The sequence below is a fragment of the Columba livia genome, chromosome 7 (genome assembly GCF_036013475.1).
Source record: "Columba livia isolate bColLiv1 breed racing homer chromosome 7, bColLiv1.pat.W.v2, whole genome shotgun sequence".
NCBI lineage: Eukaryota > Metazoa > Chordata > Aves > Columbiformes > Columbidae > Columba > Columba livia.
In genome coordinates, this window is record NC_088608.1 from 14,474,899 (window position 1) to 14,499,719 (window position 24,821).

Genomic DNA, 24,821 nt, shown 5'->3' on the forward strand with positions numbered 1-24,821 from the left:
AGGTAGAGGGAAACATCAAGATGATCAACTGAAGATGAGGCCCCTTATTCTTTCCTTTCAGACGACCTGTGCCAACTCCCTTTGCTGCAGCCTGTACCTGACGGTGTGAATAAGTAGTAGTACTTGCTTAGATAAAAAATACTATGTGCATGCCCAGTTCTTTTATTCAATACCATACTGAATTATGGTAAAAACATTGATTTAAATATCACAACAGTGATTTAAATATCTGGCTTCCAGACAGCAAGGGTTATTATCCTCTGCAGGAGAGGAAAAAATGTGCCTTTTTTTGAGGATTTCATTATCAAAATTAGAAACTTCCAAAGGCAACTTAAGCAGTACAGGAAGAAATCACTTGAAATAAACTGGTCTCCATTCTTTTACTGGTGAACTCAGTCACTTGGGGCTTGTATGCTTTGCTTGGTTTGAGATTTTTTCGCACATATTCTCCTTCAGAACCACCATATGGAGTTCAAAGGAAACCTTAATAAATTTATTATAGTGGATTTTTATTCAGTTGTAAAAGGACAAAAATGCATGGAAAACTATACTTTCACTTGTGCAATAGGCTTTTGACTACCTTTTTTTGACTAAATAATGTGTTACTATGTACAACGTAAGCACAGAATGAAGAATTAGTAGCACTTCTTATCAAATGGACTTGTTAGCTTAGCATTCTTAAAGTGGAATTCTACTGACCTAAGAAACCATTAGTTTATGGGGACGTGTAAACTCACTCATTAATGCCATTGACTTAGTCCGTGACTTTACTGCAGAAAGAAAATTAATTCATTTTGATGTGATGGAGACCTGATAATACTTTAAAAAAATGATAATTCCATGATCACAGAAACGAAGATATTGCAACAAACCTACAGACTTAGAAGAAAGAGTTTTAACACCTGTTGGCCAAACTCAGTCTCAGTGCAAGGCATCTCCCAGCTCCACCAAGATATAATCATGTAAACATTCTGGAAAGAACTCAGAAATAGATTGATTTGCATCACTAGTGAAATATCACTTTACTTCAACATTACAAGTATATGATCTACAATATAAGCTTCAGTAATTCCTAAATACTTCAAATGTTGCTGAAGTACCTTAGATTTAAGAGCTTTGCTGAATAGCTCTGTGATTTCTCATGTGTTAAAAATTAAGGCCATGGAAAAGAGTTTTGAAGAATCAGGGCATATTTTTCCTTAATGCTACAATTGATTTCTAAGGGACTAGTTAGGGAGAAAAATTTACTCATCTTGAGTAAAGGGTGATAGACCTCTACCTAATAACTAGAATTTTTGAAAAGACACTTTTTTTATAGTCTGTTCCCTTGATGATCTAAGATCATTCCTTATAACATTGAATACTCTACTGTTTAGCACTACTTTTAATTTAGTTGTAAGTGACCCAAACTGTGGTGCAACTGTCACTTCCCCAGTCTACGTTATAAATCTGAATGTGTATGTGATGTTCGATAAAGCAAATAACAACAGATCTAAAGAACACATCAGATAACTACTAATTCTTAATTCCTGTGAATGATTATTACTCTATTATTTTTAAGTATATAATTATTTCTGATAAAAGAATCTGACACAGGTTGAATTTGATTAATGAATACCATTATTTGCTGGTGGTCTAAAGGATTTATCTTTATCTAAACACATTTTTCCAGAATAGGCACTTTTAAAATTAGATTGAGTACTTCTGTATAATATCTATTTCAACTCCTAGACAAATTACCCTTTTATTCTATTAACTTTACTATTCCAAGTTTATCAAACAATTTCCCAATAATATCTTATAGACCTGTTTCACTGACTGCAGCAATCAACTTCTGCAAGAAAATCAGCTAAAAAGAAAACATAAATGTGTTGACAATAATATGAGACCTAATATGAGTGTGCACATTTTTGTAAGATGAATCCTTAGATGTTCCTGAATTGTGGTTTTCTAATGAACACTACTGGGTATTGGTCAAACTCGTCATGTCTTAATTGTTGGTATCATGAGAATTGAGTTAATTTTCCTATTTTTATTTTCCTTTCTGCATGAATTTACAGTTCATCAGTCTAAGCTTAGAAGGAAAACAAATATGAATTAATTTTGTGAAGTGATTCTGAAACTCATTTTAATTAGTCCCTTACACTCTACTGTTAACCTTGATTGCATTTCATATTTTAGATTTTCTCGCTTTGGATAATGAGAAATGCTCCCTACTAATAATGTTAGTAAAGCTGAAGAATAAATTGATGCATTTTTCTACATTAGCAGTTCAGTTTACTTTTCCAAGCTCCTTTGATCAAAAAGTCTCAATATGTCAATTTTGCTAAATTTTATCATCTACCTGTATGGGTAACTGATTACACTTCTTGATTTAAGGATTAAGAAGTCAATGAAAAAGTTATCTGAGCTGGAAGACAAAGTCAGTCTTAGCAAAATGTTAATCCACGGATTTCATTACATGTGAATCTGCTTACTGTATCTGACTATTAATATTTAATGCTTGATGTATAATGGATTGTGAAATTTAAGCAAAAACTATCTCGGTTTATATAAATACATGGATCTTAGATCTCTGATAGAAAATAACTTCATAGAGACAAATTAATTCCCAAGGAGAGAAATCTTTTTCCCCACTTATCTCCTACCTGAATCCTTAATCCTAGCATGTTTTAATAAGCTATGGAACTTTACATTTGCAAATTCCACTCTTGGCGAGCACACTAAAATCCCTAGTCTTGCTCCCGCGGAAACCGTACAAATTTTGGTCTTAGTTTTGAGAGGAACTGTATTAAGCCCATAGTAATAGGTCAGTTTGTGTGTCAGTTCTGAAGATTTTTGCTCTTTACATATTAGTCTTAAGGTAAAAAAATCCTGATCTAAGAGCTAGAGTCTCCTTCATAACAAGTAGGCTCTGCAAGACATCCCTGGTCAATACTGGGTGGCTCAAGACACCTGTTCAGCATGAGTTGTGGCAGGAGAATTGATTCCAGACTCCTTCAGTGATCAGGCCTCCCCTCTAGCATCACACAAAGTCACTGGACACAGCTGTTGCAGACAGTGGTGTTGGGTTTACAAGTCAAAAAGTCTTTACAGCTGAAATGCACCAAGGTTGGGTGATTGGCACATGAGCCCTATGGGGGAAACACCTGCCCCTCAAACGAAACGGGATTACCATACAGCTGTTGTTTTCTCAGCATGTGTTCCATAAACAGAACTTGGGCAAAGTTTATGGTTTGTTACTTCATCTGTAGTTTGCACCTTTTCTTTCAGTATTGTTTAACATGTCCACCTCCATTCTCTTTTTCATTCTCAGGAGAATCCAATTTGCTTATCAAGTTCTCTTTCTCTCTCTTTTTCTCTTCTCTTTTTTTTTCCCCTGTCTTTCCCTTTCATCCAGATGGAATGCCATTTGCTTGGTGGGTTGGCCGTGCCAATGAAAAGCATCTTTACTGGGGAGGATCTCTTCCGGGCATTCAACAGTGTGCATGTGGACTGGAAGAAAGTTGTCTGGATATGAGATATTTTTGCAACTGTGACGCAGATAGAGAAGAATGGTAATAATTTTAACATGTGTATAGTAGTGTCTGTGTGAGAGCTGGGGATAGGAAGTAGGGCAAGAAGGCTTGCATCTTTTCCCAATTCACAGCTTAGGAAGCTTGAATAGCTTGAGTATGATCAAATGAAAATGAAAGTCAAAATAGAATTTGGACTTCTGACTTCACCTTAATTTTCTTACTTGAACCAAAGACAAGATATCGGGCTAAAGCAGGTTGCTGGTATGGCTTGTCTTCAAAAAGTCTTTGTTATTGAATGCCAAATCCAGTCATTTAATTGTTTAAAAATTTCCATTGATTCAATTGGAGCATTGCATGAATAAAGGCTCTAAGAGGTTGGTGCATGGTTGTATATCAGAGCAGAAAATTCAGGCATAGATGGTAAAATTCAGGTACAGACAGAAATCTGTACTATCTGTACTATCAAAAGGATATATTTTTCTCATGAAACAATATATTTGTATATACCTTAACTTTATTTTACATTGGGTCTAAAGTTTTTTAAAGTCAATGGAAATGCTTCATTTGGTTTCTGTAGGTTTTGATTCAGTCTCCGTAGGACGTTTTAGACTTACAGCATGAAGCTCAAAGCCTTCTTCGGGTTCAGACCTTTGCTGAACCCTGATGTTGCATGAATTTGTAAAGGCAATTTTCCAATTAGTTCTGTACTTGTTTTGGAGGGGACAAAATTTCCCAATGAGTGATGTTGAAAATACAATTTGAAACACTGTGAAAATACCTGTGAAAATGCTGCTTCACCCTCTTTCCCTTCTGGACGACTCACTGACAGGAGCTGCTGCGCTTTCTCTAAAAAAATATATATTTCAACCTTGAGTAGTTCAGAAATTACAAATAACGGAAGTAGACAAGAAATGTCTTGCTGTAATAGGCTACTGTGTTTGAAATAGTGTCCAAATTATCCCTGTGAAACCTTCACTTAAAAGAGAATGAGTAAAAAGGAACTGTAAGTGTAGTAAAAAAGTAAAAAAAGTACTGTAAAAAAGTAATTCAGAAATGACTTGCCAATGTAAGTGTTGAGCTTTTTTTGGTTTCTTGATGTGTGGCATTTGCAAGAGAGCTTCATTTCCAGACAATCTGATTGTTCACTTGGACCCTTTATATCCCTGGGGTCACTATTCACTTTCAAAAATCATAGCTGTAAGGGGATTTCTTCAGGAAGATCTTTATGTAAATGTTGGTTTATGAATGTGATTTGTATAGATTTGTATAGAAAGGCCTGGTTGTGCATGTTGATTTATCTTTAATGTTTTGTTATCAGCACTTTGGTGAGGTTTGCACATGAGCATGAAAAGCACCTGTTTTTACAGGTGCTTGGCTCTGTCCATAATCCATATTTCACTTTTCAGTTAGCTGCTACTCAAGCAGAGCAGCTGTGTTAGGCTGGCAGACCATTGGGGTTGTAGGCTGTGATTGCAGGACAATGCACCACTAAATTTTACAAATCCATGCAAGGTGAAAGCTAGATGCAGTTTTATAATGTTTCAACCTAGCCTCTTAAGGAAGTGAGACGTAAGCAAATTATGCGGTGGCTGGTTATCTTCATTTCCCCCCCACACCCAATGATTTCAAACATCTTCAATAGAGAAGGAGAAATCTCAGAAGTATTAGAAATTACACATGCTATGAAAATTTATGCCAGGCTGACGGGAAAAAGCCAATTAAAACCCACGAGAAGGAAGTTAAGGAAGCTTACACGTTTATTAGATTTTGGCAAACCCTCATGGGAGAAAGATGTTGGAAATCATGGTTCATTAGCTTGGCAGCTCACACAGCTACTTGTTTCTCCTAATTTCATTATAATAACAGGATATGCACAAAAGTTTCCCCAGCTAAACTGCCTGCGTTTTGTTGGTTTGGGGGTTCAGGTGTTTTGTTTTGGTTTTTAATACATTTGAAATTTGCACTTTGGTAGTATTCTAAATTGCAGGTTGCGTTTTTAAAAGCTAAAAAAACCCTGACCTTTACAAAGAGTTTCTAAACATAAGAAATTTCATGCCTCTTGATGATTACTTTTGTGTCTCTCTGCTAGAACACTATATAATGAGCATTTGAATCTGAAACCTGCTGAGATCTGAACTGTGACTTTAACCTCCTATATATTATAGTGGAAGGAGCAAGACAGTAGCAGATGCATTTATTTGCCTTAGCATGAAATAAAATGGGTGCTGCAGAGTGGAAAACCAGAAAATCATTTTCACTCCTTTTAGATAAATCAGGCTGTTCACTGCAGCTCTGAGGTAGGAACTCAGCAGAATGGTTGCAGTGTCCTGAAGAGGAGACAGGCTTAGGATTTTGCTTTGATTTGGTTTCCCTAGGCTAAGTCTTGGGTGCAAAAGAAGCTACTACTTTCTTAAAGCAGAAGAAGAAAAAAAAATTTTTAAAAAAAAAAAAAAAAGGTAAATGAGAGAAAATAGACCTGAAAAAAGTCCTGATCCAGGTGTTTGGCAGAAGGTAATATGCACTTCCAGGCATGCTGACTTTCAAACGATACCTAAGCAGACATCTGAGCCAGCTGCTATCTTTGTGCTCTAACTTGACATGACACCGTTAGTCCCCCTGGAGTTATGTTGGCCAGATGAACAGGAGTATAATTGGTTGCGTGTTTTATGGGGAAGGCTTTTGTATTTTTCACCTTTTCTTTTTATTACAGCATTTTAGTGAAAATTATCTTTTTCCATCCAGCTCCTCACCATACTTCCAAACTCTGCAGTATGATGACAGCTAATTCTGCCACTGCAAAATACTCAGAACATCTTCATGGTATTTGCTGGACAATGGTAGAAGATCTCTGCTGAGGGATCCAGGGAACAAGTTGTCACCCTGGCCCAACCAAGGGAACTGGAAAGGTGTTAAACGTGACTTGACTGTAGTTTATGAATGCCTCCAAAAGAGAGAGATTCTGTTGAAAGCTCTTGTTAGCGAGTGGAAGCATCCATAGAAATCCAGCAGGTGCAAGCTGAAGCTAAATCTAATCCACAAAATGGTTTATTTCTCCCTTTTTTATTTCTTCTCCAACACTGAGAATAGTTAACTGTTGGGACGAATTACGTATAGATTAAACTGATTTGCCACAGCTTCAAGCATTGAACTTCAAAGCGATTGTCTTTTGAAAGATATACCCTATTTCAAACAGAATGTGCGTTCTTAATACAGGTTTTATTGGGGAAAGGTGTTAAACTGATTTAAAGAATAAAGCATTTCAGAAATGCAGACAGAGTTGTGTTATCTTCTGTCCATTCTAGAGATGCTTTGGATCCTTAAATACCTCTCCCAGATTGTCTTTCATCTCAAGCAAAATTCTCTTACCTTGGCAATGAAATTCTTGCTGCTCACCAGTCCTTTGGTCTCTCTGTCTGGAATCCATTTTCCACTCCAAATGCAAACATTTGATTGAAGCCAATCATCAAACCAATTTCTTATTGACCGCATTCACCTGGAAATCTTGTCAATTTGGAGAACTTCACAGCTTTTTATTTTGTACCGAAAGAACTGCATTGCTGGAAGTAATTTTGTACAGGAAGTTCAGGCATCTCAGCAGAGTGTGGTGGACTTTGTTGTTTCTAGCTAATAGATGATTGACCATCTTTCATTTATATTATCCAGCCTTATTATTCAAATTATAGGAGTAACATCTTCATTTATCTTCCAGAACAGCCTCCTTCTCTGGGGAACTAAGCTGCTTAGTCTTTCCATTTTCAAAATAACATTCATTCACCTGTTTCCCATGTCTCTGGAGTACTGCAAGCAATAAGGAAACCACGGGACATGCAAAGAAAGCAAGAGAGAGTGGGGAAGGGAGGCAGGGTATTATTGTTGTCAGCCCCACTTTGGCCCCAGAGATATATTGAGTATATCCAGCTTTGTTTGAGGGGGAGTAAAGCCCCTTGGAAGTGAATGAAGCCCTCCTTGGCCGAGCTATATTTGTACAAAGTTGTACCAGAGCCAGGATGCTAAAACTGGAAGAGCTGAGGAGAGCAGGGCAGAGAAACCCAGCTGATGACAAGCCCAGATTTGACAGGTTTTGTTTGCTCAGCCACTACCCCACACCAAACCCATTCTCCCAGAAGCAGTGCAGACAACTCCACAGAGTCTGTGAGCTCATAAATAAATCCTGCCAGAGGTGACCTGGCCTGTATAGAACTGTCTTGGATATCTGCCTTTATGACTGCATTTGTCAACAAACTAGAAAAGCTGCCTGCAGACAGCTGGCTGTAGCAGGCCCCTGAGGTGTCGAGAACCAGTTCATTACTATCTTTACAAACTTGTTCTCTGTACCTCTCCTCTAATTCAGCAAACATAGCCACTGCATCTTGCCTTCAACTATTGCAGCTATCAGGTATGTTCCCCCTGCTGCTTTTTTTTTTTTTTCTTTAATGTGACTTTACATTATTGAACCCAGTAAAGCATTTTTGGATGCAGCTGGTAGGTAAGATTGCAATTAAAATGTTTCCCTTCAGATTATTCACGGTATGTCCTGCATGGGGCTCAGAACTCTTTACCATGGAAGCCTGTTTCACTGGCCCATTGCTCATTCAGTTCATTGACATCTGATGATGACAGTATTCTTTTCCCCAAATATACTGTATTCATGAAAATCTGTACTGAATATCTGAGCTACTGAGGCTCAGACCCCACTAGAGTTTTCATTAATGTGCAGGAAGAAAATGTACAAATAGAGGACCATATGAGAAGAAATTATATTTAATGGCACCACTGGTTTACCATTTGTAGAAAAAGTATGGAAGTGGCTACCTAAAGATTACCAATTTATGATGACTTACACTGTTAGGATACCATAAAGTAAGATTTTTTGGAGCATGCTTTTATTACTAGTCAGGAAGAAGAACAATAGTTTCATAGTGTTACCATCAAAATAATTATTTGTAATTTACAAGTAAGACTGCCTGTGCTACATCTTAAAGTACTGATTTGCTGCACTGTCACATTTAGTATTGCTGCTCTTGCAACGAAACTTTTTCCTTATTATTTTCCTTTGCTATTCACCTCCCATACATAGAGCATTTGTTTGATGTGTAACATGCCTCATAGCTTATAGAGCAAGTCCTTTGGGTAGATACAGACACTAACCTTCAGACATGGATGAATAGATAACATCCAACTGTATTTAATATCTTGAACTAAAAATATTTAGATGATTGAATTTAAAGGGCATTATTGGATTTGGGTTGGTTTTGCTTGTGGGAAGTACAAACTGACACTGCTGTTTATGCAAAGAGCTCAGAGAAACATCTGTTTGTTGAGGGTGCTTTCCAGCCTCCGATAAACATTCAGATTTCCATCTGAATTTGTGCCAAATTGAGTGCCATGTCAGGTAAGCAGAAGGTCTACTTCCCAAGTTCATGAATTTATTTGTATCATTTTCTACATGTACAGAACTCCTTTCATGGAAATGATAAAACCTGCTTTGATTTTTGGGAAAATAGGACTTAGATTTGTGGCCAAGTAGCATCACCCCCTAGGACACTCCTGCAGGCAGGACCCACCTGTAGTTCTCAATACTGAGAAGCGGGGCACAGCATGGCACAAAATGTGTATTTGGTGGAAGTGGTCACAGAGATCTATGTGAAAACCGCTAAGAAAAATAACGTAGTGGTTTTGGCTAACCTGAGAAGCAGCTGTGGTTTTATGTGTACTGAGTTGCTAAATTAAAACACATATAAGTAAAAACTAGCTCTGGGAACAAATACGAAAATAATGCATCTAACAGGGTTTTATTTTTGTTTATAAGACAAAATTAATGTATGTGCACATCATAGTGCAGATGCTTTCTATAAGAAAATAGGACTTTTCATTAGAAATCCGTACTACATTAAAAGTGATCCCCAAGCCCGCTTATGGCAAAATTCCAAATGTTTTGTCCAAGCCCTGGAATATTTGTATTTTATAGTGCCACAGTAGTGCCTGCAGGAAATTATTGTACAGGTACATGAAGCTCTCTTTCTCCTCTGTGAGGCATAATGCACTATACTTGAGAGGCTGCCAAGGTGTACCACATAAAGAGAACAGGAATTGTGGTGTTTGGTAAGAAATGGAGTCTGAAATAAGTTCAAATTAAAGAATACCAGGAATTTAAGACACTCAAACTTTAGCTCTCACGAGAGCCTTTATAGTGTCGTCAAGTCTCTTTTCTGCTTTTATTAACTGAAACATCTTACATGTTGACTTTTCACCAAAAACTTGATTTCCCACCAAGAAATAGTGACAATAAACTGCAGCAACAGGGATGTTGTTCCCATCATTAACACATTCTCTGAAGGGCAGAATGTTTTTTCTGATAGGTTTTATTTCTATGTCTACTTGGATGAGAATATGTATCCTTACAAAAGTAAGTTTGTTTGTTTGTTTGTTTGTTTTCCATGTGTGAGAGAATAAAATACATTAAATGTGCTGTTTGAGCTTTAATAAAAGCTTGATTGAGTTTTCAAGGCTTTAGCATAAAAGTGAAGATTTTTATTAGTTCTAGAATATTTTTCTTTCTCACAGTTGAGCTATTCTGCTAGAGTTCCTTGTGATGCTGGCATGTAACTAGTAAAAACTCGGAGTTATAAAATTCTATATAAAAGAACTTCATGCAACATAACAGGATATCTAATAAGCAATGCAGTTTTCAGAGATGTGGAATAGATACCTTTAAAATGCCACCGTTTCATTTTTTGTAGATATCTTCAGTGGTAGATGTAGGAAGATACTGATTTTTATTTTAATCCTGATCATAGCTAGTCAAAAGACTGCACTATTTTTTGAATGAAAGTAAATTTGCAGAAAACTCCCTAAATATTTTGTGATTTTTAAAATTTTATTTTTAAAAAAAGTAAATGCCAATTTAGTTATTCACTTATATGTTGCATATTTTATGTCCTCTTTCTGTGCATCTTTCTGACTGCCTTTCATTCATTCTTTCTTTCTTTCTTCATTCATTCTTTCTCCCACCCACTGAAATACCATATTTAATTAACTTCCTAAGAAATACTCAAATACTTCAGCTTTTTTACAACTGTTTCATAATCTATTGAGAGCATGTATACTAACTTTCAAAGACTGATACAATAAACTATGTGAGTATGCTGCTGAGAGACTTCCGTGAAGAGCTTTGGAGACCATATACTTTTGATTCCAATATGGTATTTTTCCTTCCAAGTCTGTATTGAAGGCATCACTCTACCTCATGCATGGGAATTTCATTTTGCCGCACTTTGTCTGTAATTATCTGCATGTCAGACACCCACTGAAGCAAGAAAAAAATGCTAGGGTCAGAGAGGGTACCTCTCCTTTTCCCTTTGGAATTATGAGAAAATTAACTGTGCTGCATACAATTAGAAACAATGAAAAATAAATTGTGTGCAGCCTTTATAAAAAAAATCAGAATACCCTTTCTGTTTTTTCTAACATTAATCAGAGTAAAGCACTTAGCCAAGCAAACATCTGAAGTTGTGTGTCAGAGCACATCTGCTGATTATTATTTCTTTGCTGAAGTCCTGTGTCCCTTCCCACAGCTGTAACTATAATGAGAAGTACATTTGTGGAAGCTGGTGTTATAAGCAGCATATAGGTAGTCTGGGATCCTGCCTGGGATGTCAGACTCTTTGGTAGTGATATCACTCAAATAGCAACACCTGTTTCCTGAGCATTTGTGTAATACCTGTCTGAAAGAGCAGTGGGTATAAATTTGGGATTATTGGCATTTTAGATCTGGTTGAGTCCAGACCCTCCATGCAGATTGCTGAGCCATGCAGAGGTAAGGATCCTTTTCTCCAAAACAATTATTGAGATGAAGGATGCTTTGGTGGGCTGGCTGGTATTGTCTGGCTACCCAGTGCTAACAGCATTCTGGGTCAGGTATCATGTGTCCTCTCCCTGCTTGGATAAAGCATAAAGCCAGCATAAATGCTGTTGTCTATCTTGAGCTAACTTAACAGAAATGCAGACTTGGACTTACACCTGATCCACATCAAACTCAACCTGCTGAGGAAACCACTAGAGCCTGATTTACATTAATGCCCATTGAGAAGGACGGCAGCAGTCTGTCTTGGCTTCACAATCATTCTGCACAGCTGATGCACAGTTACAGTCCATACCAGACAGAATCATGTGTCCAAATGCAGCATCTTCAATGGTCAGTATTATGTATGAGAATAGAGCACATGTGCACAAATGTATCTTAAGCAGCATGTACTGGTCACAAGTCTCCCAGGTATTTTTGCAAAAGACCATTCATCTTTAAGCATCTCTTCAAATATTGCCTTGAATAAGGAATGTTGTGGATTTTGTCTGTGGTTAATCTGTCTCTTTCTGTTTATTTATTATAATCCAGGACAAATGATACCGGCCTTCTTACTTTCAAAGACCATTTGCCTGTAACTCAGATGGTGATCACTGATACAAACAGATCAAATTCTGAGGCTGCCTGGAAAATCGGCCCTTTGCGTTGCTATGGAGACAGTGAGTACTAGCTCTTCTCAATTTCCATAGGTACAGAATGTTCACTCTTTGTTTTGTGTGGGGTTTGGTTTGTTTTGCTTTTTTAAACTTATTTATCTGATGAAAGGTGGCTTTCCATGTGCAGCTCACAGCTGCCGTCCTGTGCCAATTAACTATAGAGAAGGGGGTTGTGCTTGCAGGGCAGTTCTGGAATGCCGCTTCGTTCAACACAGAGGCCTCCTATCTGCACTTCCCCACCTTCCATGCTGAGGTCAGCGCGGACATCTCCTTCTTCTTCAAAACTACCACCATCTCTGGGGTGTTTTTGGAAAACCTTGGGATTAAAGACTTCATACGAGTTGAAATAAGCTGTAAGTTTCACCGTTAAAGAAATCTTGTTGTATTTACCCAATTTTACAGGTGCAAGGAAGTGGGAAGGACATATTTTCTTCTGTCTTGAGATGGTTGAAGGTGCCTTAAGAGGATAAGATGGAGATGAAAAGGCCCATTAATGTAGATTTGTCTACCTCTCCTGTCAGAGTTTCCTGTGTAGCCATGGTCATTACACTTAATCTTGGTTTGGGGAGGTTTATCTTTCTCAAACAAGCCACTGAATTTACTTTTTCAATACTGATTTTTTTTTTTCTTGTCTTTAGAGAAAAAGCTACTGGTTAAATGTACCTGTAGACTGTAATTTTAGTTGAAGGATGAAAAATTTAATACAACCACTCTGGTTACTTTTGTTTCTATATCAGCAACATACCTAGTATGATGCAGCCCTAGTGTTTCAGAGGAACTCAGTGTGTATGGTACAGTTACAAGGTGAGAGCCTATGAAAGACAGGATCCTAACACAAGATAAGTCAGTCACACTTGTAATGGGACTTATAACTGCCATTCAGTATATAAAGAAGAGTAGCAGAGAACTTAGTGAAGTTTTGTTTCACTTCTGTTCCTATGACTTCAAATATTTATTAGTGACAAAAGTGTACCATGGCTTTCACATGAAATATGAATTCTGTATTCCAGATTCTGTCAAGCTTAGGAAAAACAAACTGAGTGCTATGCATTTTATAATATGCTTATAATAACCCCAACATAAAAATTAATAAAACAGGGCCCCAAGGCCCTTCGATTCATTAAACCAAAGGTAAATGTCATGGTGCATTATCACAAGGTAATGAGGTATGATTTACTGTTAATTGCACATCAAAGTCCAATTTGGTTGTACTTCAGTGTACTGAATTGGATTCTTAGGGATATAGAAGTATAAATGTCATTTTGTTATCAAATATAACAAATACTGCAAACAACTAGGAGAATTGTTTAGTGAAAGCTTTTGTGTGTATGTTAAATCCGTACTCCCAGAAAAATGAGTTATTTGAAAGTTTGGGGAAAATCTTGTCTTTTAAACTTAGGTTTCTCATTAGTAGTTTGGTGTTGTAGTTCTTGCTGCCAGATGGAATTTGCTGCCTAAAGGCCTTGTATCAAGGAAGCTCCACAGACCAGATGCTTCAAAGGGAAACAGCCTTTTAGCAGATGCGGAGGCTCAGAATAGAACTTTGTCTATCCCTGTGGAGTGTTTCCCATTCTAACTATCTAAGAAGCAGCTTCCAAAACCAGAGGTATCTGATTTTTTTGGCCTTGAAATAACAGGTTTTTTATGAATTTTCAATCCACAGCCTTCTGGTTGTGTGGTCTGTGGATTGTGTTCTTGGTCTTTCTGGTGTATTTCATGTTTTAGGAAGAGGAACAATAATCAGTAGCAGGAGTGTTAAAGAGATCTAGCCCCTTTCAGGCATTCAACAGAGCAAGAAAGACTCCTTTACATGGCTGCTGTTTTTCAATTATCATCCTGTTTCTAGGAGCCTTGCCGTCTCTGGACATGTATTAAATATGTCCCTTTAGTTTAGGATCACCAATGAACTAGTTTTGCTCATCTGTTTCTCCTTGCTTCCCAGGGCAGGCTCATTCAGTCAAACAAATGCTTGTAGGATTCTCTTCTACCATTTGCAGCCAAGTTCTGTAATTGTTAAGTACATGCATTTTGAAAGATTTAGTCAGAAAGAGCTCCTTCATCCTTTCCCCCATTTTAATGTTATTTGTCCTAAATCTTTTGCTACCATTGTGCAACTTTTGTACAGTGGTTGACAATTCTACTTCAAAAATAGGATAACCTACTATTTCTAGAGCACTGTAATTGTTACAGCAAAAAAAAGATGAGCACACACAGCCAAGTATAATCACAGTAGAGATCAAACAGTGAGGCTGCAGGCTTAAATTTATGTATAAGCTGCTGTGCAGGAGATGGGAGGTAAATGATGCTGTACGATTTGCCAACATAAAAGTTAATGGACCCTATATTTATGTAAGATTTCTTGATGTCAGAAGCACGATTTAATTCAGACCTTCACTTCCGCTTCACATCTGTTTATCTATTGCAGCCCCAAAAGAGATCACCTTCTCCGTAGATGTTGGGAATGGCCCCACAGAAGCTACTGTGCAGTCTCCTACACCCCTGAATGACAATCAATGGCACTATGTCCGAGCAGAGAGGAACCTCAAGCAAACTTCTCTCCAGGTGGACAATCTGCCCAAGAAGGTCCTGGAGGCACCTGCTGAGGGGCATTTCCGCTTGCAGCTCAACAGTCAATTATTTGTAGGTAGGGACCGTTTAAGGGTTTCTGTAAATATATACAATATTTATGTGTCCATGACTTGGTAGTGCTATTGTTTCACCATTGAGTTTGCATGTGCTGACCTAACTCCATTTTCTTTTCTTCAACTCCTTCAACAGGCAACATAAAGTAAACCCAAACTACTGCTTTTACACTCAAAACACTAATCATATTTTAACCATACTATACCAGATGATATTTTTAGGGTCTAAGAATGCTTGAAACATGATTATTGCCAAAGAATTCATACTATTTCGTTGTGTGCATCACTGGCTGTTCAATTTGCTGTAGGAAATGTGATCTCTCTCGCTAGATTAAATGTAAAAGGCAGAAATTCTTCATATAAGTTTCTGGGGCAAAGCCTGATGACAGTATGGTCTTAAAGTCTGTTCTTTTAAGCATGTCTGCCAAAACCCTTATTTGGCTATGGAGTGCATGTGTGAGAGAACTATGAACTCAGGAAAAACAACTACAGGTATTTTAACTGAAGGTGATCTTGCCAAGGGGAAAAAAAAAACTCTGTTTGCATACAGTTGTTTCCTTGTTTCCCTTGCAAATGAAACCTAGATTAGGACCAGGTTGTATATGATAATATAATCAGGGATTACAAAGGGACTTCTCCCTTTTCTATATTCAAACACTGTCTTCCTGAGTAATCTGTTCAGTGATGGAGTGTGTTGTAACTGCTTCTTTTTCAAGGCCATGCAGGTAACTACTCATTCTTTCCTTAAAATGGATTCTCTTACTTAGCTGAAATGCCACAGCAAACCTCAGTCTGACAATTCATTTTAATAAAGTTTACCCATGTATCCACACCCTTTGATTTAAGAAGATTTTGGGGTGTTTATTAGAGCTTTTTATAGTGTATGTGTGTGATAATTACTGGGCTCTGAATGTAAGGAATGAATCTGCTAATGAATACAGCTGCATCAATGGCTGGGAGTCCTTCCTGCATAGATAATGATGTATACCCAAAATGATCTCTGATAGAGTCAGTCAGAGGAAAGTTCACTGAAGAACTCACAGAAGGAAGGCTTAAGACCATCACAGTGCAAGGCTTCTGTTTTCTGTTACAAAATAAATTGTTTCTCCAATGCTAAGGTAGTCCTAAGAACATGTTTTGTGGGGGGCCAGGCCTGAAGGCAGTAGGGTTGGGCTGATAAACACCTTAGAAACATCAGAGAAGCCTAGCCAAGGTACTGTTTCCAGATAGAAAACTTAGAGAATCTAATGACTGGGAAAACTTTTCCGAATTTTTTGTTGTGTCTTTTTAAAGGAGTAAAAATGAAGGATTTAAAGAAGTAAAAATGAAGGATTTATACTAAGCCTTCTATTGAAAATGTCATATATACTAGCTGCTTACCATCTTGCATCTGCAAAGCAGTATCTGCCTATAAGCTTGCTTCTCTGCCTCAGGAAAATAAACAGGTTACCTGAACAAACTTCATGATGCTTTTAAAGTGACATAACCAGTTAATTGGTTCATGGAAACCCATGGTAGTTAAGGACCTCAACAGAGAAATGTGCCAACAGGAACCCTTGTCAGTGAAGACAAATGCAGAGCCCTGCACCTGGAGCAGAATAGCATCAGGCTTCTGTACAAGCTGGGGTTTGAGCAAACAGATAACAGCTGTGCAGAAAAGGTCCCCTTGGTCTTGGTGAAGTGAATCTGAATCTGCCTGTGAATATACCTGTGCTGTGCTGAGGAATAGATTGAACCAGTCCAGCAGTGACTTTCAGCTTAAGTTTTTCTCTAATTGTACTTAATATTTACAATAGCCTCTAGGACACAGTTAATTTATATCAACCAAGAGGTGAGAAGTTCTCACTGTGCAGTAATAGAGAGATTGCACTCAGTTTTCCATCCACAATTTTATTGAAACCTGAACAAAAAGGACAGAAAAGCTTATGTTTTCAGGGCTTTTTCAGACTTTAGCTCTACCTTATTGAAGGCCAAAGCTGTCCATAATTTTCTGAGTTTTCCTAAGAGCAGTCAGAAGAGATGGAAACCTGGGCAGCCTCCTGATTCTAATTCTGTTTCTCCCTGGGTGCTCCAGGGAAAGGTGGCAGAAGTCCAAAAATACGCAGATGTGGCATAATTTGTCTCTACTGAAAGTCTCATTCCAATTTCTAATAGGAGGCAACTGATTTAATACCTCAACCATGTGGAGAGAGTTTTATCCCATCTGAAAAATAAATGCATAAACAACATTGTAAAAAGGAAAGCAGCAACAGCACGTAATATTACTCCCTACTCCCCCCTAACCCACAACATAGTTGTTTCTGCAGCAGTCTGCATACTGACAGTGATTAAGGGGTATCCATAATTAGTGTGCACATTCTTAATTAATAATCTGTGTAACTGATGTGATTTATTATTTTTAAAATGTTGCAAATAATTTTTAAGTGAATCTCCCTATTTTACTCCATTTAAATACGGAACTTTTTTCCACACTGAAGGTAGCTAGCTAGTCATTAAGATATAACCTTTTTTTTTTTTCTTGATTCTTTTCCAGAATCAATTCACATATTTTGTAAATCTAATAAATAAGGCTCAATGTCAAAATTTAATTTAGCTTATTTATCTTCTGGAAGGGTTTATTGATCCTTTGGGATGAAGGAACTATATTAGTATCATGTAGCATTATGATGATTGAATGGAGATCCACCGTAGCTTTCAAACTTTGATTACTTTCCTGTTGCTGGAGAGACATCAGCCTATGTACAGTATGTGTGAGGTGGCTATGTAACACCCTCAAAAGAAAGGTCATTTCCTTGTAGGGAGTTATACAGAGTGGATCACACATATGAAATGAATTTGGACATTTGTAAAAATTGACTACAGAGCAGTTGGCATATAACATAATTTTAAAGGAATTCTGTTAATTGGACCAATTCCTTCCTTGTAAACAGTTGCTGCCCATTTTATGAATGAGTTATTTACTTCAGTTTTGGCCAGATTTCTCCTCCTTAACCCAAGATCCAGTTATATTTGAGACTGTAAATGATAGAAGAATTTAGCTCTTGGGTTTTTATATTGGTTCATCGTTTTTTTTTTTTTTTTAATTAAAGTTGGCTTGTCAAACAGGTTGTTTCACTTTTTATGATTTATAGGAAAGAAAGTTGAACAGAAACCTTTTCCAGCAATGTTCACAAAACAGTCAGTTGTAGGCAGTAGTGGAGCTGTGCTTCATTTACTGCTGATCCGGTGATATGGACACATTAGGAGCCTTTAAGTAGTTTGTAAGGGTGGGAGTTAAGAAGGCCTGACTTTCCTGGAAATTTATCTTCAGATTGACTGACTTAGGTATTTTAGGAGATTTAGGCTTTTACTGAAGATTTTCCAATGACTAAGCACAGAGAAGGATTTCTCTTTTATGTTTGTAGGTTCTTTTATGTCCAGTAAGGGATGAATTCACGCTTCAGTCTTCCTGAGTGGAGAACTTGATGCTGTTTCAGTGCTACCAGTTTTCTTGAAATATGGAAGAACATAATATTGTCTCTCCTAAATTTCGGCAAGGAATTTAAAAAGTCTGGATTCAGAGATAAAAATATACCACATGTGTGAGCAGATATTCTCTTTCATAAGAAACCAAATGAAACAAACCCAAATCACAGTTGTATAGTCCTTTTAGATGGAGAAAACACTGATTGTGAACTAATGCAAAGTTATATCCTAAAGACTGTGAAAAACATGAACTTGAGTTGTCTCAAAGGGATACTAACTGATACACAACGACAGTGAGTTCAGTGTTTGGATGTCATGGTTGCTTATTCCAGAAGAAAAATCCAGACGTTCAGAGACTACAGCAGAACCTGGGAGTCTCACCATCACATGTTGTCCCTATATTAATTTTGAGTTATGCCTGTTTTTGAACCCAAGCCTGTCTGGGTCAATGCTAGGGTAAAAATCAATTTTCAGCTTGCTCTGTGTACATGGGTGTGTTTAATGTTCTTAATCTGGATTTCTGTGGAGTATCTCTGAATGTTAGGTGTGTCTTACTGAGTTTGAATTCACATTAGATTACTTGGATTAACAGTACTATGTGCTAGAAAAATCTTCACTCACTTCTGACCTTGATAAGCATAAAGTACCCATTATTTGTTATCTGCACACTAATACTTTCATTTTGGATTTGGTAACACACCACAGATAGAGAAGTTCACAGGAGTATTACATATCCTGGAAAGGTGCACTCATGTAGCGATTTCTCGTACCCTGAAGTCTCTTTTGTACATCAATATTGTGTAGAAGGAATTGATAAAGTTGATAATCAGATCCTTCTTCTCATATGCTCATACTATTCATTGTATTCATCTACAGAAATCCTGAATTTGGGTGTCATTTCTTTCCATGCCACCTGTTCTCCATTCAGTTCTGCCCTGCCACCTTTTGTTGCCCTGTTTTATGTGTGATTCAATGGTCTTGGCTGTTCTTGCATCTTGCTGACATAGTGTCTGCCCTGCATGTCTGTCTTTAGGGAATGTTCCCTTTCGGGGAGCAGAACCCAAGCATTTCTCTGGACAGCACACCACATATCATGAGCAACAAATTGTCGTTGCCTGATGTTCCCTAGGTTCCATTGGAATTATGATCTCTTCCACATGTCATTCAAAAAAAAGCCATAGAAAATGGCTATCTCCTTATTGGATCTCTCTGGAGGTAAAACTGGAGAAGGGGAGACAAATTGGAGGTGTTCAAATCTAATCCCTCTCCTTTTATCTCCCTCATCCATAGCAACACAATGTGACAGAATTCAAATTAGCAATTCTGGTTTTATTGCATCATCTCCCATAAATATCTGAGTGTCCTTGATGGTTTCTCTTTGTTACAGAGAAACAGGTATGCATAGTCATTAAAAGATAAAAGTGTAGATTAAATAATGTTTATATGGTTAGCTGTTGTGGTTAATCTGTAACTGACTCAGAGGACACTTATGTATTTATCTATGTAGTACCAGAAAGAGTGTTTCTATGGCTATACTTGTTGAAATTAACTAGAACAAAGGCAGAAAGTCTGCTTAAGGCCAAATCGGCACACATGGACTGTGTGGCAGACTTCTGAGGTAGTTTTACGTGTGTACAAAGTGGAAGGGAGAATTTATTTTTACTGCTAGTACACTCAAAATCAAGCCAGCTAGGATTTTAAAGCAGCTCAAAATAGTTAGAAAACCATTTCTCCCTTCCTTTCAGTAGGTCTTGGGCATCTAGCTGCTGTAGGCTGCTTTATAATCCTCAGTTACAACATCAGTATCCTTGCACCTGGCTATGTTTCTTTTGTTAATTAAAAAACAAACAAACAAACAAAATGCAAACAGTAGAAGGAGCAAACCCTAAACAAATGTACAGGCTAGATTATATCAACTGCACCAAACTGCCCAGCAACAGGCCAGTTTGGCACAATACTTGCTCTGAAGGGACACGCAGAAGTCATTCCTTTCAATGGATGGTTGCTTTTAGCATTCCGAATGGGTGACATCCTTTAAGATAGTCCGTCCGTATCCTGGTATATCCTTGTGGTTCTGGAGGAGGTGTGTCACCATGTCTTCTCACGGTGTAGTCAGAGGTGAAACTCTTTTCTAGTGGAGAAGGCATGACCATAACACTCCAGTATGGGGAGGGGAAAGGTAGTGATTTTCACTCAACTGGTAACATCGGAGAAACAAAATACAAATTCTTTAATTTGATGCATAAAGCCTTGATCAGAAGTTTTTGTACTATTTATTTGGAATGTTAAGGAGGCTAGCAAAGTTAAGTGCTTGGATTCCTGGTTTTGACTTGGGAACAAGGGAGCAAGGAATCCTTAGGTGAATCTCCTCTGTCTGTTGTAGACGGTCCCAATGCAATGTACCCAGAGAGAGTAAACATCTGAGAAGCTTTGTTGGGAGAGAGAGAAAAGGAAGGAGAGAAAAAGAAAGGGCATACTTTGTTTACTGTTGTTTTAAAAGGAATCTGTAGACACTTGGGGATATTTTGGAGGCCATGAGGAGGGATTAATGATTAACTCCTTGTGTATCCTGACTGTTTTGTACAACATTGTTTGAGACTAGCAAGTGTGACTTGGATGTCTTCTGAGGAATATCACAGCAAGTTCTCCTACTCCTGAGTAATAATAATTATGATTCTTATACATTCATGCCCTTTTCTGTTCTTTGTATCAGTTACATAAGCAAGAAATCTCCTAATATTTATTCACACCACTTCAGATTCCCTAATCCTAATCCCTTACCATCAAAAAGTCCTTTGCTTCTTAAAGCAAATCCTCAATTCATTGATTGAGTGTTAATAATTTATCCAATTGTGTCACCAAGCTACACCAGGAGTACTCTGTGAACTTCTTGCCCCATACTCTTAGACCTTCTTTCTTTCCCCAAGGCTTCTAGGTAAAATTCAACTGTATAAATACCTTGCTGAAAGCAGCATGGCTCATTTGACTGTCAACACCCCTCAGCAAAGAACAGCTTTAACCTTGGTGTTTGTGGTCCCGAGGCTTAACCTAAAATCTGTTTTACTGAATAAAACATTTAAGCTATACGGTATGTACAGTTTTGGAGCAAAATCTCCAAAGAAAAGGATTGTGTGTGCACAGTGCAGCAAATGCCGAAGGTCCAATTCTTGTGTTCAGAGGGCCTTTAAAATAAGTGAGACAGCATTTGCACATCTGAAAAGAAAATATTTGTTTCTCTCACAAAGCCGTACTAAAATAAGCATGAAGTAAACCTGTCTCACACATACTATCCTATAGTTCAACTATACTTACTCAAAATCAGAATTTCTGCTATTAGTGCAACAGAAAGAAAAATATGTGAAAATGGTATAGCAGAACAATAGGGTTTCGGTGAGATTGCTTTTCAAGCCATTGCTTCATTGTCTTAGTTTGCACAAGTCTTGCTTAATTAAATAATTTATGAAAAAACAGATGGTCTTCTGCAAGGACTTAGCAAAAGATACCTCATGCACTTTGATACAGAACCAATTTCTACAAGAGAATAATTTGGAAAGATGACCCCTTTCATACTGCTTTTGCAGGAAAATCACCAATAAAGCTGCCATTTCAGAGCCTACAAATGCTGTTACCTCCTGAACCAGAATTAGATTTCTTAGCAGCAATCAAAATTGCAGTGTCTTCAAAAGAAAAACATTGGCCACTGCCAAATAAAGCCCATAATAAGAAAAATGGCGATATTTTCACAAAGTACTCTAACAGTCACCATTACAGTTATTCTTAGAGATTACCTCTTATGGAAAAAAATTCATTGGGCAGATAAGAAGGTAGTTAGCTTGTAGAGACAGAACTGCCCTCTTGTGTAGATCCACACAGCTCTTATCTTCAGGAAGAAACCCAATTATATTGAACAATTGTAATAAATAACACAACTGTGACCTGAACTCATGTTTCCTGCCTACAACAGCCATTCACGTGCAACATCAGGTTGGGCAGTCATGCATAAATTCTGAATCAAGTCATTTCCCTTCAGCCAGCAGGCCTGGTGCTGAACCTGATTCATCCCTGCTATCTGGACTCATCAGCATGTGTAACTCACCTGCTGTTTGGATTAGGGTGTTATTTATACTCTGTGCTATGGCAACAACAACACCAAAAAAACAGGTTTGGCTTTCTCATGTATTAGGTGATATGCAGACATACGATAAAGCTAATCTTTTTTCCCAAATGAATTTGCAGTTTAAATGCCAGACAGGGCAGTAGATAAGGCAGGAAGGAGAAGAATGGCAACAAGAAAGTGTCACATACAGCTTTTTAGTCCTTTCATAAAGATAGAGAACTTTAGTTTCCAGAGCTGTCCGTCATCTTTTGCCACTGTATGCATTGATATATATTTTTTAAAATTCATGGACTCATATTTGTACCTCCGTATTGGACTTCAGGGCTTTGATCGCTGTGCAGACTCACCAATGAATGCATATCCTTTTTTCTCTCTTTTTCAGGGGGATCAGCTTCCAGACAAAAGGGATTTTTGGGATGCATTCGATCTCTGCATTTAAATGGACAGAAACTTGACCTTGAAGAGAGAGCTAAAATGACGTCTGGTGTTAAACCTGGATGTCCAGGACATTGCAGCAGTTATGGTAACCTGTGCCATAATGGAGGAAAATGTGTGGAGAAGTATAATGGTTACTCCTGTGATTGTACCAACTCAGCCTATGAAGGACCTTTCTGCAAGGAAGGTAGGCACTGAACTTTGATCCTAAGTCCTTAGTGGTCTCTGAATTACAGCAGTTTCACTCCTGTCAGTTTGGTGTCCCTGATGTTACAATAAGACGTTCTAATATCAGCTGTCACTTCAGCATTTCTAAGTGTTTATCTTAAGCAGGTTGTAACACCTCCTTTTGTTGACTTCAGTGGCCTCAGAAATTAAAACTATATTAGTTGTCCTGTTAAAGTTGCCAGCTACATCCCACTATGATTCCAGTATTCAACTGCGTATAATGGCCCAGACATTAGCAAATAGGGCTGAGAATTTTTCATAACAGTTGTCTACCCATGTCTGAATGTTTAGTTTGCTTGTTTTTAAACCTCATCTAGCTTTGTTCACCTGAACAAAATCTTGAGAGCTTTTCGTTACAGAGTTTTGGAGCAACGGTGTGACAAAAAGAGGTAGTTTTTTAAGTATTTTTGCCATCTCTGTGACAAGCCATTGAAATGTTACGAGATTTTTAAAAATAAGTGTGAAGCATTCAGGAGAAAACTGATTTGCATTATTCAGTCTGTGGTGAATGTGTCCTCACTGAACCTTTCTGGTGGCTCACTGGAGATGTTGCCAATACCAGAAAAAGGAGCAGGGCAAATGAAGAACATTCAATTTAAATAGCATGTTCTTTGGGGGAGAAAGGAACTACCAAAACTCCTGTTCAATAACAGCAAGGTACAATGTGAGTGTTTTTATTTCCACGGCTGCCACTCACCTCGTGAATGCAGCAGGTTTACTAAGTGGGCCGAATCATCTGCTGGTGTAAATCGGCTTAGTCATACTGTAGTCCACGGAACTATGCCCACTTACATAATCTGAGGATTTGGCACTGATGCCACGAGAGGAATATCAAATAACCACATAGTGTCCTGTTAGGAGATGCTGCTGTAGAGGTGGAGGTGCTTTATTAGAGAAGGTACTTGTAGTCAGTTTGTGGGTGAAGGTATCACCATCCTAATATTAGTGTGTTTCACATTAGAAAAAACTGCTGTTATCGCATCTGTGTATTTCATGGCCAGACTACATTTTGTTTATTGAAAAACATAAGTGTGAGTTCTTGGGATTTGAGCATGCACAGGTAGATGTTTCAGCTTACCTTACTGGCTGTCTTTGGGTAAATGTGTTGCTTTAATAATGACTTTGTTTAAAAAGGAGACTGCAAAGGACAAATATATTGTCTTTACTGTGGGGGAAAGGCAGAGAATATTGCTCTTTATGTCAGCTGTCAGAAGATGGTGAACTGAGTATTTGTTTGGCCAACAGACATTTTAGCCTGTTCTATCTTGTGGAGCTCTGATTCCAGCACTAAAATAGTTTAATTTAAAGGCCTGTCTCCATACACTGTCCTTCTCTGTGCCAGACAAATAGACTGTAAGGAAGGACACACTCCTAGTCGAAATTAAGGAAGTGGTAACAGCTGGGTCAGGGACATTTTGCAGTGTTCTGCTTCGGAGGGTGTCAGCTTAATTCATGCCTACCTGGGAGATCTGAAATTGCAGCAGATGAAATTATTCTCTTGGTTTATGTATGCTTTCAGAGGTTTCCGCATTATTTGAAGCTGGCACTTCCGTTACCTATATTTTCCAAGAACCTTACCCTGTAACAAAAAACGCAAGCACCTCAAGCTCTGCCATTTATGCGGATGCTGTCATGTCCAAGGAAAATATTGCATTCAGCTTTCTCACGGCACATACTCCAAGCCTTCTGCTCTACATCAACACCTACTTTCATGAATATTTGGCTGTGATTCTCTCCAAGAATGGTAAGTACTCTTGATTTGCTACCAAAGGGAGACCAGTATAACTGGGGTTTGTGAGAATAGTATAGAATTCTCCACTGATTTAAGTTCATTTCCTTGTCTGCAACTTTATCACCTTCATGGTATTCACTTCATGCAAATGGCCATCACTCTTTTTT

At 37.9% G+C, this 24,821-nt stretch overlaps 1 protein-coding gene across 3 annotated transcripts in view; it reads left to right on the forward strand.

Moving 5' to 3' along the window:
* Window positions 1–24,821, forward strand: part of CNTNAP5 (contactin associated protein family member 5) — a 307,043-nt gene that overhangs the window by 243,008 nt on the left and 39,214 nt on the right. For all 3 annotated transcript variants that reach the window (XR_010474008.1, XR_002408012.2, XM_021280776.2), the window contains exons 15-20: window positions 3,401–3,557; window positions 11,911–12,038; window positions 12,218–12,388; window positions 14,461–14,679; window positions 22,642–22,881; window positions 24,442–24,666. Coding sequence is in view for 1 of the 3 variants with exons in the window: in XM_021280776.2 (XP_021136451.1) it covers window positions 3,401–3,557; window positions 11,911–12,038; window positions 12,218–12,388; window positions 14,461–14,679; window positions 22,642–22,881; window positions 24,442–24,666 (1,140 nt within the window). In the remaining 2 variants the exon portion in view is untranslated. The remainder of the gene's footprint in view (window positions 1–3,400; window positions 3,558–11,910; window positions 12,039–12,217; window positions 12,389–14,460; window positions 14,680–22,641; window positions 22,882–24,441; window positions 24,667–24,821) is intronic.